The sequence below is a fragment of the Poecile atricapillus genome, chromosome Z (assembly GCF_030490865.1).
Source record: "Poecile atricapillus isolate bPoeAtr1 chromosome Z, bPoeAtr1.hap1, whole genome shotgun sequence".
In the NCBI taxonomy this organism is placed as follows: domain Eukaryota; kingdom Metazoa; phylum Chordata; class Aves; order Passeriformes; family Paridae; genus Poecile; species Poecile atricapillus.
Window position 1 is genome coordinate 6048878 of NC_081289.1, and position 15800 is coordinate 6064677.

Sequence of the window (15800 nt, forward strand, 5' to 3'; positions counted from 1 at the left end):
TGGGAGGTGCCATTGTGTTCTTTGCCACCCAGTAGCATGACTTTCTTGGAGGAGGGTGGTGACTTTTTCTTAATGGTTAATACTGATTTAATAACCTTTCATTTTGCAGCTGTGGATGTGTGTGAGCCAGAGCCCAACCCTGTCATGGCAGGTGCTGGAGGAAGGCCAAAAAAAAAAAAAAAAAGGCTGTGTCTGATGAGATGTGTGTGTTCTCACTGCTGGGCCTTAGCAGCTGTGATCAGGGTCCTTGTAGGAATGAAATTCATCCTGAACACTACTTGAATTGGACAAAATCCCCTCTCTCACAATGTTTTGCATTATTAAAATGACCTTTCCAAGAGGAATATTTTATATGTGAAAGAAGAATAAGATCTTTGTTTCCAAGGCTGTTACCATATGTGAGTGTGATCCTGCTGAATGTGGAAGTCTTCCTTGTTGCACAGGTCAAAGCTCCCTGTCAGAGAACATTCCTAGCCATCCCTTCTACATCTGTGTTTGCTGCTTTTCTGTCTTTTGAAGAAGGATTTCTTTGTAAGTATTCAGGTGTTGTTGAGCATTTGTCCAAATATCATGTGTCACAAAAGAGAGACTAGAAATCACTCTAGAAAAAAGAAATACTTCCCATTTGCTTGAGCTTTTTTTTATCCTCGAGGCTGGATGTGGTGGTAGCCAAAAAGCAGCAGCAGGTGCAGCAGCCTTGTCTCCAAGCTTTCCAGGGCTGCCTCAGGGTGCACGTACATGTCTCAGCCATGGCAGGGCAGGTGGCCTTTTGTAATTGTGTCCAGCTCCAGCCTGGAGCCAGAGGAGAGAATTCAACTTCCCTCAATCTGTAATCAAATTTAAAGGAGGTTCCAGTGCCTCACCTGTGCTGGAGGTGAAGCCTCACAGCTGCCCCAGCACCTGCAGCCTTTCAAGTGGATGCAGCTTGGGGAAGAAGCTTTTGATGTTTTGACTCCTGTTTTATACACACACATATAGAATTTGGTTTCTCCCTTTAGAATAGACAACTTCAGAAAGTGTTATCCACAGAGGGATCAGGGAAGGCAGGAGGCTGAAGGGAGGTGGTAATTTTAACCCAGCAATTTGGGCAGGTTTTCAGTGTTGTTTGTGCCTCAGCAGAGAGTAACTTACAGCTCTGCTGAACAAGTTCAGAGTGTTGTGTAGCTGAAACCAGCAAAGTGAAAATCACAGCCCTTCCTTAGCTGGCTACTCACTGTCCTTCCTGGCAGAAGGGGAGCTCAGGCACAGCAGCACCTGCTCCCATGGGATTGCTCTGGAGGGAGCTACAAAGGAAGGGCCTTGGAGCAGGGAGGCAGCCCTGGGACAGCTCAGGGACAGCAGTGGCCCATCCCAGGCACCCCCAGCTCCCTTTCCACTGGCCACTTTTCCAGCCACTCATCCCCTAGCCTGGAGGGATCCATAGGTTTGTTGTGACTCAAGGGCTGGGAACTTGGTGGTGTTGAACCTCATTCCCTTGGCCCATCTATCCAGCCTGTCCCAATCCCTCTGCAGAGCCTTCCTTCCCTCCTGCTGATGAACACTCCTGCCCAATTCCATGGCAGTCTTCCTTGATCCCCCTGTCGAGTTCATCAATAAAGATGTTAACCAGGGCTGGCCCCTGCACTGAGCCCTGGGGGAAACCACAGTGCCTGGATGCCGTGTCTAGCAGCATTCCCTACCACTCCCTGGCCATCCAGGCAGGATTAACCCAGCCCAAGCCCTGGGCTGACAGCTTTTCCAGGAGAGTGATGTGGGAGGGTGTCAAAGGCTTTGCCTTCCCCTCATCCCCAGGTGGGCCGTGGAGGGAGATCAGGTTGGTCAGGCAGCACCTGCCTTTCACAAGCCCCTGCTGGCTGAGCCTGATCCCATGGTTGTCCTGCACATGCTGTGTGATCTTCCCTGACACTGAGGTCAGGCTGACCAGCCTGTAGTTCCATGGATTTTGCTTCCAGCCCTTCTTGTAGTGGGGTGTCACATTTGCCAATTTACAACCCAGACCTTCCCACTTAGCTAGGACTGCTGGTAAATGATGATGGAAGGGGGCTCAGGGAGCATGTCACCAGTTCCCATGACAACAATGGGTGGTGGATCCCACTAGCCCATGGACTGGTGTGTGTCCAAGTGCTGAAGCAGCTCACTGACCATTTTCACTTGGATTATGAGGCCTTCCTTCTGCTCCCTCTCCCTGTCTCAGGAGATGTGTACCCAGAGAACAACTGGTCTTGCCATTATACACTGAGGCAAAGAGAGCAGGAAGTACCTCAGCCTTCTCCTCATCCTTCGTCACTGTTTCCTCCTGCATCCAATAAAGGATGAAGTTTCTTCTCAGCCCTCCTGTTCTTGATGATATATTTATAGAAGCTTCTATTTTTTTGGCTTTTACAGCAGTAGCCAGATTAAGTTCCAGTTAAGCTTTAGCCCTGCATAACCCTGATACCCTTGAATTCCTTCTGAGTTACCTGCCCCTTCTTACAAAGGTCATATGCTCCTTTTTCCCCCCTGAGTTCCAGCCAAGCTCCCTCTTCAGTCAGGTTGTTCTCCTTTCCTGCTGTCCCATTTTTCAGCATGCAGGATCATCTGCTCCTGTGCCTTTAAAAGTTCCTTCTTAGAAGCACAACCAGCTGTCCTGAACTCCTTTGCCTTCCAGTGTTGCCTCCCAAGGGACTCTGACAACTGTTTCAATGCAAGGAGGCCTTTAATTCGTCAGCCCACCTCCACCTGCTCTTGCTTTCAGATAATTCCTGCATCCCATAGAGGGAACGTGAGACAAGTCTTCATCCCAGTGCTGATTTCCAAACTATAAATATCTTTTCCTTTGCAGTAAGGAGGGTCCTTAGACTGGATGGAGCCAAACCCTTCCAAGAAACACACCCTTGTCTTGTGTGTTCTCTTTTTATTTGGTCTTTTTTTCTTCCCCAGAACAGGGCTTCTCTTCCAATGTTAGGTGACTCCTCCCAGATGAGGAAATGCCTTCCCTGAAAAGTCCTCGGTGCATCCCTGATTACATCACCAAATGTTCAGATGTGTTCTTACCTCAAGGGAACTGCCAGGAAAGATAATTTTCCAGTGGGCCATAATTACCTGCTGCTACTTCCAACTGGCCAAAAAATGAACACCAGGAGAGGCTTCAGTAACTTTGGGATTAAACTGAGCAGGCACAAGGAGTGGTAGATAAACCAGCTGGCAGGCTTGAGGGAGCGACTCAGCTTCAATTTCCCTTTTGTTCATGGGTCTTTGCACCTGCCCCTGAGCTTTAATGAATGTTTCACAGAGCCGCAGGAATCACAAACTAATTCTGAGTGATTCCCAAAGCTGCTGAGGCACTCTTACCCAGGACCATTATTTTCTTCTTAGAGGGGAAGATGGAGGTGATGCTTCTCTGTATCACAAAGAAATACAGCTGCTACAGTATCCTCACCTGAAAGGCAAAGTTTTTGGGTTTGCCAGGTTTTTTCCCCATATTTTTTTTTTTTTAAAGTATGTTGAAGGTTTGAATTTAAAAGAAAATAAATACAAAAAATCCTTTGCTTGACTACTGAGTCATGGAGCAGCTCCAATTCCCACAGCCAGGAACTGCTGAGCTGCTGCTCCAGGTCTGTCAGAGATTTTGGCCTTAATCCTCCCTTGGTGAATGCTGCACCCAGTTCAGCATCTGCAGCAATCCCACAGCAGCGTCACCCTGTCCACCCTCTAAACTCGAGCTTGCCACCAGCTCAGCCCCTGCCACGTGCCCCAGCAGCCACCTGAGCACTGGAACCTGCAGAAGGAAAGGGTTAGCTCACCTTATCTATTGCAGAGTTCTCCTGATTTGTTTGCTATCAGCCCCATGTGGAGCTCGGAGGCACCTGGAGCAGGTGGGGGTGGGAAGTGCAGCTCAGCAGTGCCTTTCATCCCACGGAACAGTGAATCCGCCTTCCCAGGGCGCTGCTGTAGCAGAGGAGCCAGGACATCCTTCCTCTCCCTTTCCGGCTTTGCAAATGGAAGATTACAGGAGTTTCTGCTGGGGCAGCTGGGGGAAGTTTCACCCAGACACGGGCCAGAGCTGGGGCAGGACTGCTTCAGTGGTTACTGCTGAACATCACACTTCTCTTTCGGAGGTGATGCACAAAACCTGCTCGTCCCTGCTCTCCCAGTAAATGTACGCTCCCCTCACAGCGTCCCTCCCTGCCAAAGCCCCACACAGACCCTTGGGAGGTCCCATGTCCTTGTTCAGCCCAGGAGGGATTCAGCAGCTCAGTGCAGCTGTGGCAGCATCCTGTGAGTGTCCTGCCAGAGCCTGGAGAGCCAGCACAGAGCCCTGGAGCCCCCAGCCCTTGCTGGGCACAGCCCAACTCGTGCCCAGGGCAGCTGCCACAGCATTCCCCTCTCACTGCTGGCTGGGGCTTCCCGTGCAAGTCCCTTCCCTGCCTGATTCAGCCTCTGAGCTCTCTGGTAGGACGGGATTGCTCATTTCCTCAAAGGGTTGGGGAGGTCAACTTTACCATCAAATGTTCATGATGTATTTTTTCCCATAATTTCAAAGGAAACTCTTAACTCCTTGAGATTCTGTTATTGTCGGCATCAGAAAATTGTGTAACTTTTTTATCTGTTCTCTGCTTGCTTATCCATTCCCACAAGGAAGGGCAAGGGCTGCATTTCCCAGCTGGGAAACAAGGGCAATGACGTTAAGCCAAGGAAAAAGGAGCAGTGATGAGCTTGACCTTCAGGTTTCCAGGCTTATGGAGTAATCCTGAATCACCCTTCCTCTACCACCACCACACCTGCCCCTTTGGTAGCGTTCCCTTGCCAGCCCAGGAGAAAATCCATCAGCCTGGATGCTCAGACTCAGATGTGCCAGGAGTTGTTCATACTCTGATTAATGAAGACAAACCATTGTACTGATGCTCACAGGTGAAATGACACCCGAAGGAAAACAGTATCTCTACAAGCTCTTGTGGCAGGAGGGGAGACTATTTCTTCATACTTAAACATCTATTAGGAAACAGTTGTCAGTACATCTCTATTTCCAATATCCAGCCCTGCACAAGAGCAGAGGATCCACAGGCTCTTCAGGCTTCACGACACAAACTTCATTACTGTGGAACATTTCCTGTCTCCTAAATGGATTTTAGTTTGCCTGATCAAGTTTAATTTTTATCTATGGCATGAGTTTTGCAGTGAGCTCAAGCCCAGGAAATGGGCACTGTGCAATTCCTGGTCCATCCTGTAACAAAGCCCTGGGCTCTGTGCTGAGAGCAGAGACTTTTCTCTGCCGTTTGTCACCCTGCAGCAAAAGCGAGGTCTTCTCTCAACCCAAAAGCTGCTCTGCTTTTATATTAGCTAAGACTCACAGCCAGTAATAAACCCCTGGTTTTCATGGGTGTGGGATTTGGGACCAACCTGAATAATAAACTTGGTTTATTTACCCCTCTCAGACATTTCAGTAGGAAAGGGAGAGTTAGACTGTAAGTCCTGCTGCTATGTCCATCTTTCTACTGGAAAAGAAAGTCTGCCATAGCAGGGATGAGGAATGGATTTCTGCCAAAGAGCTCAGCTGGATTCCCTGCGAGAAGTGGACTGAAGCTGTGTCTTCCTCCCAGGAAAAGGCTCTTCCTGCCCTGACCCCAAGGAGGAAGCCAGAGCTCCATCACCACTTGAAAAGCTGCTCAGAGCAGAGATAAGAACAGCCAAAGCTGCCTCTGAGCTCCCCCTCATGACTTGGTTACCTTCACTTCCATCACTCCAGGGAGGCAACTTCCAGCAACGTGTAGCAATTCAATTTGGGATTCACACAGCAGCGAGCCCAAACCTCCCTCCAGGTGGGTTCTGAAAGCCTCACTGACACATTCAAATCTCACTTCCCAGGAGAGAACTTCTGATTTGTAGTTCACCATGAATAGATAGATATGATCTTATATTATCTTAGATATTATATAGTATAATATATATACTATAAATAATTTAAAAATTGAAAAAAAACACCCCTAAAACAATTAAGGGGTAAATACAGCAAAGCTCTCAAGCTCTTGGGCTGTTGATGATGACTTGTTCTCAGCAGCAAACATCACTCCCCTTTATCCCCTGCACAACAGAAACTTTCTTCCTGCAGGTAAATGTCAAAGAACAAATAAACATTAGCAATAGCTAAATGTCTTCCTCCTCTTTAAGTGTCTTGACCATTTTTTTATTTGCCTGACGGCTTGGATCCAGGTAATGGAGGGAAGGAAGGAAGGACGGAGGGAGGGAGAGAGGCCTTTTTACAGAACACTGTTTGCTCTTCTAACAAGGATCATAAACACAAAGTGTTTTTAAGGGCACAATCACACCCTGACAACAATACCTTAAAAGCAAAGTTTATAGGTGAAACAGTGCAAGTAAATATTTGGTATTTTTTCATTTGATTCCTGCTCAAATATTTTCCTATTCCCAGTACACTACCAGTGGGATTTCCTTAGGAGTAGCTGGAAAAAACCCTATTTATAGTGGAGCTGAGAAGAGACAGCAAAGTATCACTTCAGAGGAGCACCTTCAGCAGGGCAGAAGAGTGCATGGCTGAGGAAAATCTCAGCATGGAGCAAATTTGTGATGAAGCTCCAGGAAGAAGGGAAGGGAAGGGAAAAAAAGAGATAAAAATTGATGTATTTATCAGGGAGCAATAGCAGGCTCATGGCACCATTATGGATGCATTGATTTTGAAAACTCAGCCTGGTGAGGACACACAGTGCCTGAGCCAGACACGGCAGCTCCTCACAGCCCATCCTGCTGCCCTGCCAAGCACAGAGTGACTGCTTTGCTGGAACAGCCAAAGGAAAAATGCTGAGAGCTTGAGGAAAGCAGGCAGACTCCACAAGAGAAGTGGTTTTCTAAGCCCGGATATACATAAAAATGTGTGTGCTGTGGCACACGTGCATGGATGTGCTTTATATTTTTATCTACATAATAGAAACAGCCCAAGAGATTTCTTATGCTGAAGGCCTGAGAAGTTGAGATTACAGCAAGTCTGCAAACTCAGCAATTCATGAAGGAAATATTTATACCCTTTTTTATCAGGTTACGTCATTGTGGGTAAAGATGCCCTATAGCATCAGCTGGAGTTCAAGGTGTTGCCTGTGAGTACTGACATTCCTGGGTCAAATTCCAATTTCAGAGCTTCCCAGACATCCTGGCTCCATCCTAGAGCAAGGGCAAACACAGCACCTCAACTCCAACAGGCTTTCAAGTGATGAACCATAAATCATGGAATGTTTTTTTTTTCGAAAGGACCTTAAAGCTCATGCAGTTCCACCCCCTGCCATGGGCAGGGACCCCTTCCACCAGACCAGGTTGCTCAGAGCCCCCTCACAGGATCCTGGGATGGCCTCAGACACATCTTGTCAGGTCACATGGACTCAGGCACATTCAGGTTCCTCAGGTGGTTACAAACCTGCCTCCTAGGACAGGAAGGACTTCATTCCCCCAGGTCCCTGCCTTGAGCTTTGAAGGCTTGAGATATGTGGGAAGAGAAGTTACCATCAAAAACTGAGGCACAATTGTTGAGTACAAACCTACAGCACATCTTGTTTATCAGCTCGAGAAGCCTCACATCAGTGAAGACAACTGTGAATGCCAAGGCCTGACTTTAGTCCAAATTCTTTCCACAGAACAATAAGATAACAGAAATCTTTTACGTAATCAAGGACATGAAGCAGTTTCTCCTTCATCTACATATGTTTTCCCAGACTTCTTGCTTGCAGGGTTGGGAACACTGCTGCAGAAACACTCTTTGCAAGGGCACCTTCAACCAGCATCCCCTGAGAAAGGCTCCCAGGGAACATCCTCTGCCCCATCCAACAGTGCCACAGGTTGAATTTGGGATGACTTCCCCAGAGACCAGACACACCCGTGGGTCACTGCACTGCAGGGGAAGAAAAGCAATGACATTAAACATAATTTAAACATCAATTAAAATTAACATCTTGTAATCTGGGTAAAGCAGCAATATTCACAGGTGGCAGATACTGACCAAAATAGGGGCTGTTCCCCATTCTGTATCAATCCCAGGCTACACACCCAGCAATTTTAATTAAAAGCCTTCTAAAGGAAGGCAAAAGATTCTAAAAACATGAGAGGAGCTGTGCAATCAGTGCAGCAAGAACCTGCACATGGATCAGGTGGTGAAACTGCTGTGCAAGCAGCAGGGCCAGCATCCAGCCACACCACGAGACGTGGGGTCAGCACTTGGGAATAAATAAAGGAATAAAGTGGATGCAAACTGGGGGTTTTCTGTGTATCATGGAAGGGTTCAGGTTGGAAGGGAAGGGACTTCTAAAAATCACCCAGTTCAACAACCCTGCAATGAGCAGGGGCGGATTCAAATACATCAGGTTGAAATCTTGCACGTTTCCAGGGATGGGACATCCACCACCTCTCTGGGAAATCTGTGCCAGTGTCTTATCACCCTCACTGTAAAAATTTTCTTCCTTATATCTAATTTAGGTCAACCTTCTTTTAGTTTACAACCACTACTCCTTGTCCTACTGCAACAGGCCCGGCCAAAAGGCTTGTCCCTGTACATTTAACCCTGATTATTTCACTCTCAATAATCTTTGAGGTTTTTATTTGGCACAACATTAGGATAATTAATTTTAAAATTAATCTTCGGAAGGTTTCACTGAAATGTTTTTTGATTTCAGCCTCAAGTCAGGAAACTCCCCAGCTGACCCTAAACTATTTTTAATAAATAATTTTATAATGACATTTCCATTGATCCCAATTCCATCCAAGGCATTGGATTGACACATAAAAACAGAGCTAATATTTTATTTTTATGCAGTTACTCAATCTGGATAAATTAAATGCTTGTGAAACTAAGCAACATGTTGAGAAAAGGAAGCTGACTCTAGTCTGAACCCAAATTAGATGCTTAATTTGCTATTAGGAATTGGTAGGCATTGTTCTTTGGGGAAGTGGAAATTACATCTGACCAGTGGATATGGTCATATTGGTGTAGGAGACATTCCTGGAGGAGCTCAGTTACAAACATGATCAATAAACGTTCCCATGAATTTCATGTGGAAAGAAAACGATATGAAAAAAATCATGTAAGACTTGAATCAAAGATCTGGAATTCCTGACCAAACTACAGCACACAGTACACCACAAACCCTTCAAAACATCATTTCCAAAGAACAAAGTGAATGTCAAGAGGCAGACACTGTTTCTAAATTACAACACTTTATTGCAGCATTGGCAAAGGTCAGATTTCTGAAGCTGGTGAAGATCGATTGGGCGACATTTCTGTATGAAATGTTACAATTTTACAAGTCTCTCTTCCTACATGCAGAAACCAAAACCAGTGGTAAAAAGGATTTTAAAAGAGCTAGAAAAAAGAATTAGTAGTAACATACAGATGGGCTCTTTAACTCAATGAACTACCTCTACCTGAAAGCAAACAAAACCCTATGCTAATAAATAACAGATTGTCAGAAACAGACCAAGAAAACTCATTTCTACTGAGAAAAAAAATTAAAATTCTACTTGTTTCCAGACTTAAATTTTTTTTTTAAACTTTTTGTTTGTTTCAATAGACACAGAGGCTTATCAACCCATGAAGATCAACAAAATATTTGGATCCACTCCTTGACATCCTCCTGTTATGCTGACTGGCACGTTTTGGTTTTCAATGATACATACAATGGGCTCAACTATATCCCTGTCCTTAGGCTGGTGTCAGGCTGTTCCAAGCAGTACGAGTCAACACCCCGTGTTCATCAACTTCACTTTCTATTTTAAACCTTAACAGACATTTTACCTCCTTGGCTCTTCAGCTTTTCACCCCTCCCCACCCCCTTTCTGGCACATCTGGCAGCAAAAGGCTCTTCCTTAACCAAGAACATCCTCACTGAGGAGTGTTTGAGAAGTTATCCTACTCGGCAGGGTTTTCTTCTGGATTTTGCCATTTGCTCTATGTTTTTCTACTGTAGATTTGCAGCCCCCAAAGAACATCCTTCCAACACCAAGTGCTCGAGTCGGAGACAACGTAACTCGCGGCGAGTTCAGAGCTTTATTTCCCTGCACGCTGAGCTGCCAAAGGCCTTTCCCATTCCAGTGTAATCGTCTGAACTCCAGGCTGCTCCCGGCTCTCACCGAGCTGCTCGCAGGTCAAGTTCCCCATCTCACTCGTTTGCTTCTGCTCCTATGAGAAGATTAACCCTCAACGCGGTTCCCATAACAAAAAGCTTTTTTGGGGGGGTGGGGGGGGAGAGGGGAGGCTGCTCTTCGTGCCCCACGGCCCCAGCCTGTCCCAGGTTTCGGTTCTGAACGCTCTAGACTGACATGCTGAGATGTGTCCACTGCTCTCGTTTAATCGCTGGAGGACTCCACAACACCAGAGATACAGGACCTAATGAAATGACACTGGCGGCTGGATCAGCGTCTCCTGCGGGAAGAGAGGAATCACATCAGTCTCAGGTGCCCAGAACTCTGCGGGTGAACAGCCCTGAAAGCAGCTGCCACTCATTCTAATACCCTCTTACCCTCTAAAAGAAAAGTTACGTATTTCTCTTTTCTGCACAAGCATTTTCAAAGGCCACACCAGACAAAAGCAGAGGGATAATCTGCACCTTATCATCCCAGATGAGATGCTGAACTACAGAAGCACAGCTTAATAATTCTACTGCTGATGGGGAGAGAAGGAAAAAGGCTGGGACTGGCTGCATCTCTCCAACTTGGTCAAAATGACTCTCACCCAAACCAGCAGCTACCAGTACAGGCTGGTGGCAGATCCCTGCTTTGGGGCAGTACAGCAACGTGCTGCTGCCAAGATTAGAAGTAGTAGTTTTTCCCAAACCAGGTATTTGACATTTGTGTCCGACCTAGTAAACTTGATTCAAACCTGTATTTGGCAAGGTCAAACTCAGTACACAGATGTAATTAAAACCATCCTGAGCTCCATGTGTAAAATAAATCAATTCTTTGCAGTCTCCTCCCACACTCCCTGCCACTGACACAGTTATTAATTTGTATGAAATTCATACAGTCAGCTTCTCACGCCACTGCTGAGCATTAGCACTGCCTACCTGTAACAGGGAAATACAGAGAACCTCTGCAACAAACCAAGGCTGGAGCAGAAAGCAGGAAGCCATGAAAACACACAGAAATACCATTGTGAAATAATCACAAAGCCATGGCATGGGGGAAGCTGGAAGAGCTCAGTCAGCAAGACAACTTTACAGCTTAAACTGAGAAGCGCCCAGGAGAATATCAATAATCAACTCCTTTCTGCATGTTGCTGACATCACAAGATCACAAAAATCTCTTTATTTCTTGACATGTGAGACCTTTGAAGTTGGATTTCCCATTTATCCCTAATCCCCTCGTGTCCTCCAATTCACAACACTCTGCATATTTCTGCAGTGCTGCATTTCTTCATAAATCTCCTCACAAACTTCCAGCCCCAAACTCCTCCTCTCCCAGTTCACTCCCTGCTTTGCTTTTCTCAACTAATCTCATCTTCCATGCTCTTTGTTCTCTCTCCTCTAATCACCCAAAACCACAAACAAGCAACAGAAAACACCAAGGTGCCCAATTAAAAACCTATCATGTTATCATATTCCATACTGTGAACATCAAAATTCAAATAAACCACAAAAGCTGGACTCACCTAAGTAAGAGAATCTTAACTTCTGCAAGTTATTTTATATTCTCATCTATCCATCAAAAATAAAGTGTTCTGACAAAGTGAAATCAAAGTCAGTGTGTATAGTGGGTTGGGAGCAGGCAGGTGTTTTGGGGATTGGTGGCTGGTTTCCAGAGGGTCACAAAGCTGCAGGGGTTTTTGGTAGGTAGTTGTTATTTATACAGAAAGAACCTTTTCAAACACAGGAGTCCTTCTAACTGGGGATGGCTTATAAACACAATTTTGCCTTCCATTCCCTCTAAACTGAACTGTAACCAGGTGTCTCTCCAACTCTGCTGTCTGGGTTAGACTCAGACCCAGCTTGCAGAGCTCAACAAGCACCATCCTGCCAAGGCAAGCACCTGAGGCCTTTCCACTCTTTTTTGTTCAGCTCCAGTGCAGTTCACCAGAAGCAGCTGCAGGATTTGGAGCCCTTCTCCCCTACTCCTCCCTTTGCTTCCTTCCCATGAAACAGTTGAAAAGGGGTTTGGAATTTCTTAGCTGTGTTTGAAAGGCTCATCTCAGTAAGAAGTGAATTCTGCTTCATAGAGCAGTATTGTCAATGCATCAGTTTCATGACAGGTGATGTATGACTTGCGTTGGTACAGTAGCTGAAACAGGAAATCATGTTAAATTTACATTTCTCCTCATTATCCAAACTCTGATTTTTCAGCATTAATGCAATATTCTTTATGATGAGCATATTTAGCTAATAAAATCCCAGCATCCTGTTATTACTGTTATGCTTTATTTTTCTTTATTAAATAGGTTAAAGAGAAACAAGAGTCAGATGTAAACAGGAGACCTGAGATCACCATTTAACTTGAGTATGATTTGGTTTGCCAGCCTATGCCTGCATCCCCAGGGGAACTTTGGACACAGGCAGTGCCTATCTATACTTTCAAAACAGCAATAAATTTTGAGGCTACTTCTTTTAATAAGGAGAGGTTTAACAAGATAAAATCATACGTAAGGCCCCGCTTCTCAACAAAAGAATTACAGGGAGAAATTTGACTTTCTTGGTAATCAATGTTTTTAAAATGATTTTATATAATGTGGTTATTTTCATTTCACTTTTAAAACCAAGCCATTTAATGGATCTCAATCATCTTAAACAAAGGAAAAGCACTTTACATTTTAAGAAGCTGTTCATAAGTCTATTTTTGTGATAATCCCATCACCAAAAAAAATTTACTTTAGTAAATTTTGTGTTTCCTGAAGGTAGTAGCTTAATAGCCTGAGGGCCAAAGGCCTCTCTTAACACACAAATGCTACAGAACTGGAGGCAAGAGAGAAAATTGTTTTCTTGACAGTTCTGCTGAAGTAAATCAAGGAACCCTACTTTTAATGGAGTCACAGTAAATTATCTTTAAGACCAGTCAGCCTTAAATGTACGAAACCCAGAAAGAATCTCCTCCTTAAAGGATCAGCAGGTCTCAAAACCTGAGGCAATAAAAACAGGCAATTCCAAACACACAGGAATAAACTCACCATTTTGCACATACTAAATAATAAGAACTCTGGCAACGCTTGTAAATCTCACTGCATTTACTTTAGCACAGAACACAGAAGGACATTAACAGAAGAGAAATAAAGTAAAAACTGCAGAAGATTTGTCTTTTTAAAAAACATATAGAGGGCTAATTGCTTAGTGTGATCCAGTTGTTCAAGGCCAAAAACATATGGAAGAACCCAATGCTACCCTCCTTAATTTCTGAAACGAACTGTTACAATAGGTAGATTTGGATTTAACTTCCTAAAAGGTGTTTGAAACACAATGCTCAGGGCATTTTACCAACACAAAAGCAGAGGTAAAAACAACAAATCAATTTTTCTACTCTCAACACTCCCTGAAATGCAAGAAATGCCTCATTCCTACCTCAGCTATCAGAACTTGTCACATCACACATTACAGTGGAATCAACCAAGAGATTAATTTACTTAGATTATCCCTAACCTCAAGAATTTTAAAATAAAAAGTTGTATACCTTAAAGAAAGCAGCAAACTATTATTTCCAGTAAGTTTGAGTTATTTTGCAAGAAAATACCATTTCAGTTGTGTTCATGTACAAAGAAGCAGCAACAACACAACACAGTGTCCTTATGGAAGTGATAACATCTGTGTTACACCACTGGTTCTACCAGGTAGGAATGTAAAACCTTCTCTACACAGATATGAAAATTAACAGCTCAGTTCCTATCTGCTCAGCAAGATCCTCCAGTATCCTCAGAATCCACAAGGTAACTTTTTAACAAAGCACGAGGGTGTCTGGGCAGAGACTGCAGTGCAACCTTTAAAGTCAGAAGACAATTTTCAATATATCCTACAAATCAGAGGCTCTAAGAATGTAGGCAACAGACAATCTGTGCCAGTGGGAAGCCATTGGTGGACCCACAGTCTTCAATAAATAAATGGAGTTAGGAAAAGTCCCGTAACGCAGGCTGAGATGGATCAACCAATGCATGACTGCCAGGCAGAGCACTGCAGTTCTCAACAAATAAAATATATCTGCTCAAACAAACTTCCTGGTCTCTGTTCCAAGGAGCTTATGGATTAAAAGGAACAAAGAGTAAACTCCATAAAACAAAACTACATCAGAATTGCAAGTGCATGGCACTTGAATAAGCAAACACTACTCAAACTTTTTGCTGGATAACATCTGACCTACTTCACAGTGCAGTCCTAAATTGTATTTTCCCTACAATATCAGAATATAAAAAGTTTTGTAAAGAAAATAATTTAAAATAAATCTACAGATATCACATCTACTGGTCTGGCTGCTGTATTTAAAGAATAAATGCAGCATGTATCTCATGCCTGAAAGAAAAGTAGGCTGCAGCTGTTAATGAAACACCTGCAAGTATTGTGGCAATTCAGAGTACCTGAACACTGTATTCATAAAACAGCATTAGGTCACAGTGATATGAAAAAGCTAAATGGAAAGCACTGCTCATTTAACTGAGTTACATCTGGTTCATTTTGAAAAAACACTTATTTTAAATTGCAATCTTTAAATTATTTTTTTTTTGTGCAAGCAGTGTCTGTACGAGGTCTCAATGGAGTGAGTGATCATCAGGACATTATCAAATTATCATAAATATGCACACAAAGAAGTTGGAAATGCTACTGGAACACAGAAATAGGACATTACATCAACTTATTTGCAATTTACAGACAGACCCATTAGGAGGTAAAGTGTCCCTTCCCAGTTGCTGCTCCTATCAATCTACCTTCAAAATGAACTTGCAAAGAAAAGAGAAATGTGAAAGGAAGTCTGAATTTCACCCAAAACTCTGTCTATTCAAAAGTGTGCTGCAGGGCTAATTTAATGGTCTGATTGCCAGCTTACTCTGAGTGAGAAAAGACACATACTAAAGCCTCAGAACAACTATTAAGCAATCAGGAATGACTCTTTTCATGTTAATGCTGGTTTTGGTACACTCTTGCACACCATAAAGTGAAAGTTCTTCATCTTCCCCACCTTTACTATATTTACTTTCCATTCAGGGCATCAAATACAGAGGAATAGCTGTCAAATTCACCTCAGAGAAATACCATAATGAGAATTTCTGCAGATACTAAAAAAAAAAAAATCCTCTCCCTTTCTCATGGAGAAAACAGACTTGCATCTTTTCCCCTACAGAGGCTCAGATTCTAGCAGCCATTTCACAACTGAAAAAAATAATCTTTTGCCTTCCAAACTGTCACAGAGGTACAGACACTGTGTTAGATCCACAAAACACTGCTTGGCAATTTCAGAAAATGCTTTAGAATGGAAATGACTGCCCAAGCACTCACTACAGAGATCATTATGTGTTTCAATTATGAAGATAATTACTTGCCTAGAACCAGAATTACCACATTTAAGGGAAGATTGTCCTACCTCCCACCGGTTTTAAAGATTAGATCTGCATTAGGTGCTCCCTTCGGATGCTGGTAACGAGGCCGCCGCTCACGATTAGTATTTGCTGGAGCTGGACGCTGTGCCAGAGACTGCAACATTTCTGGGATTTCAGGCAGAAGTAAATAGAAGAAAGTTAAATACATTTTCTATGCATCATTTTACATAGGAATTTACATATGCACATTTCACCGCCATTTACACTTACACTTTGCTGTAGAGCTAACACTCAAGTTATTCCACAAAAGTTAATTACAAAAAGT

General features: G+C 43.9%; 1 protein-coding gene across 1 annotated transcript in view; it reads right to left on the reverse strand.

Annotated features, from left to right (window-relative positions):
* Nucleotides 1–9123: 9123 nt before the first annotated feature.
* Nucleotides 9124–15800, reverse strand: part of LOC131593121 (regulator of nonsense transcripts 2) — a 52639-nt gene continuing 45962 nt past the window's right edge. The window contains exons 21-22 of the mRNA XM_058865361.1: nt 15520–15640; nt 9124–10396 (exon numbers count right to left, since the gene is read on the reverse strand). Of these exons, the coding sequence (XP_058721344.1) occupies nt 10387–10396; nt 15520–15640 (131 nt within the window). The 3' untranslated portion in view covers nt 9124–10386. The remainder of the gene's footprint in view (nt 10397–15519; nt 15641–15800) is intronic.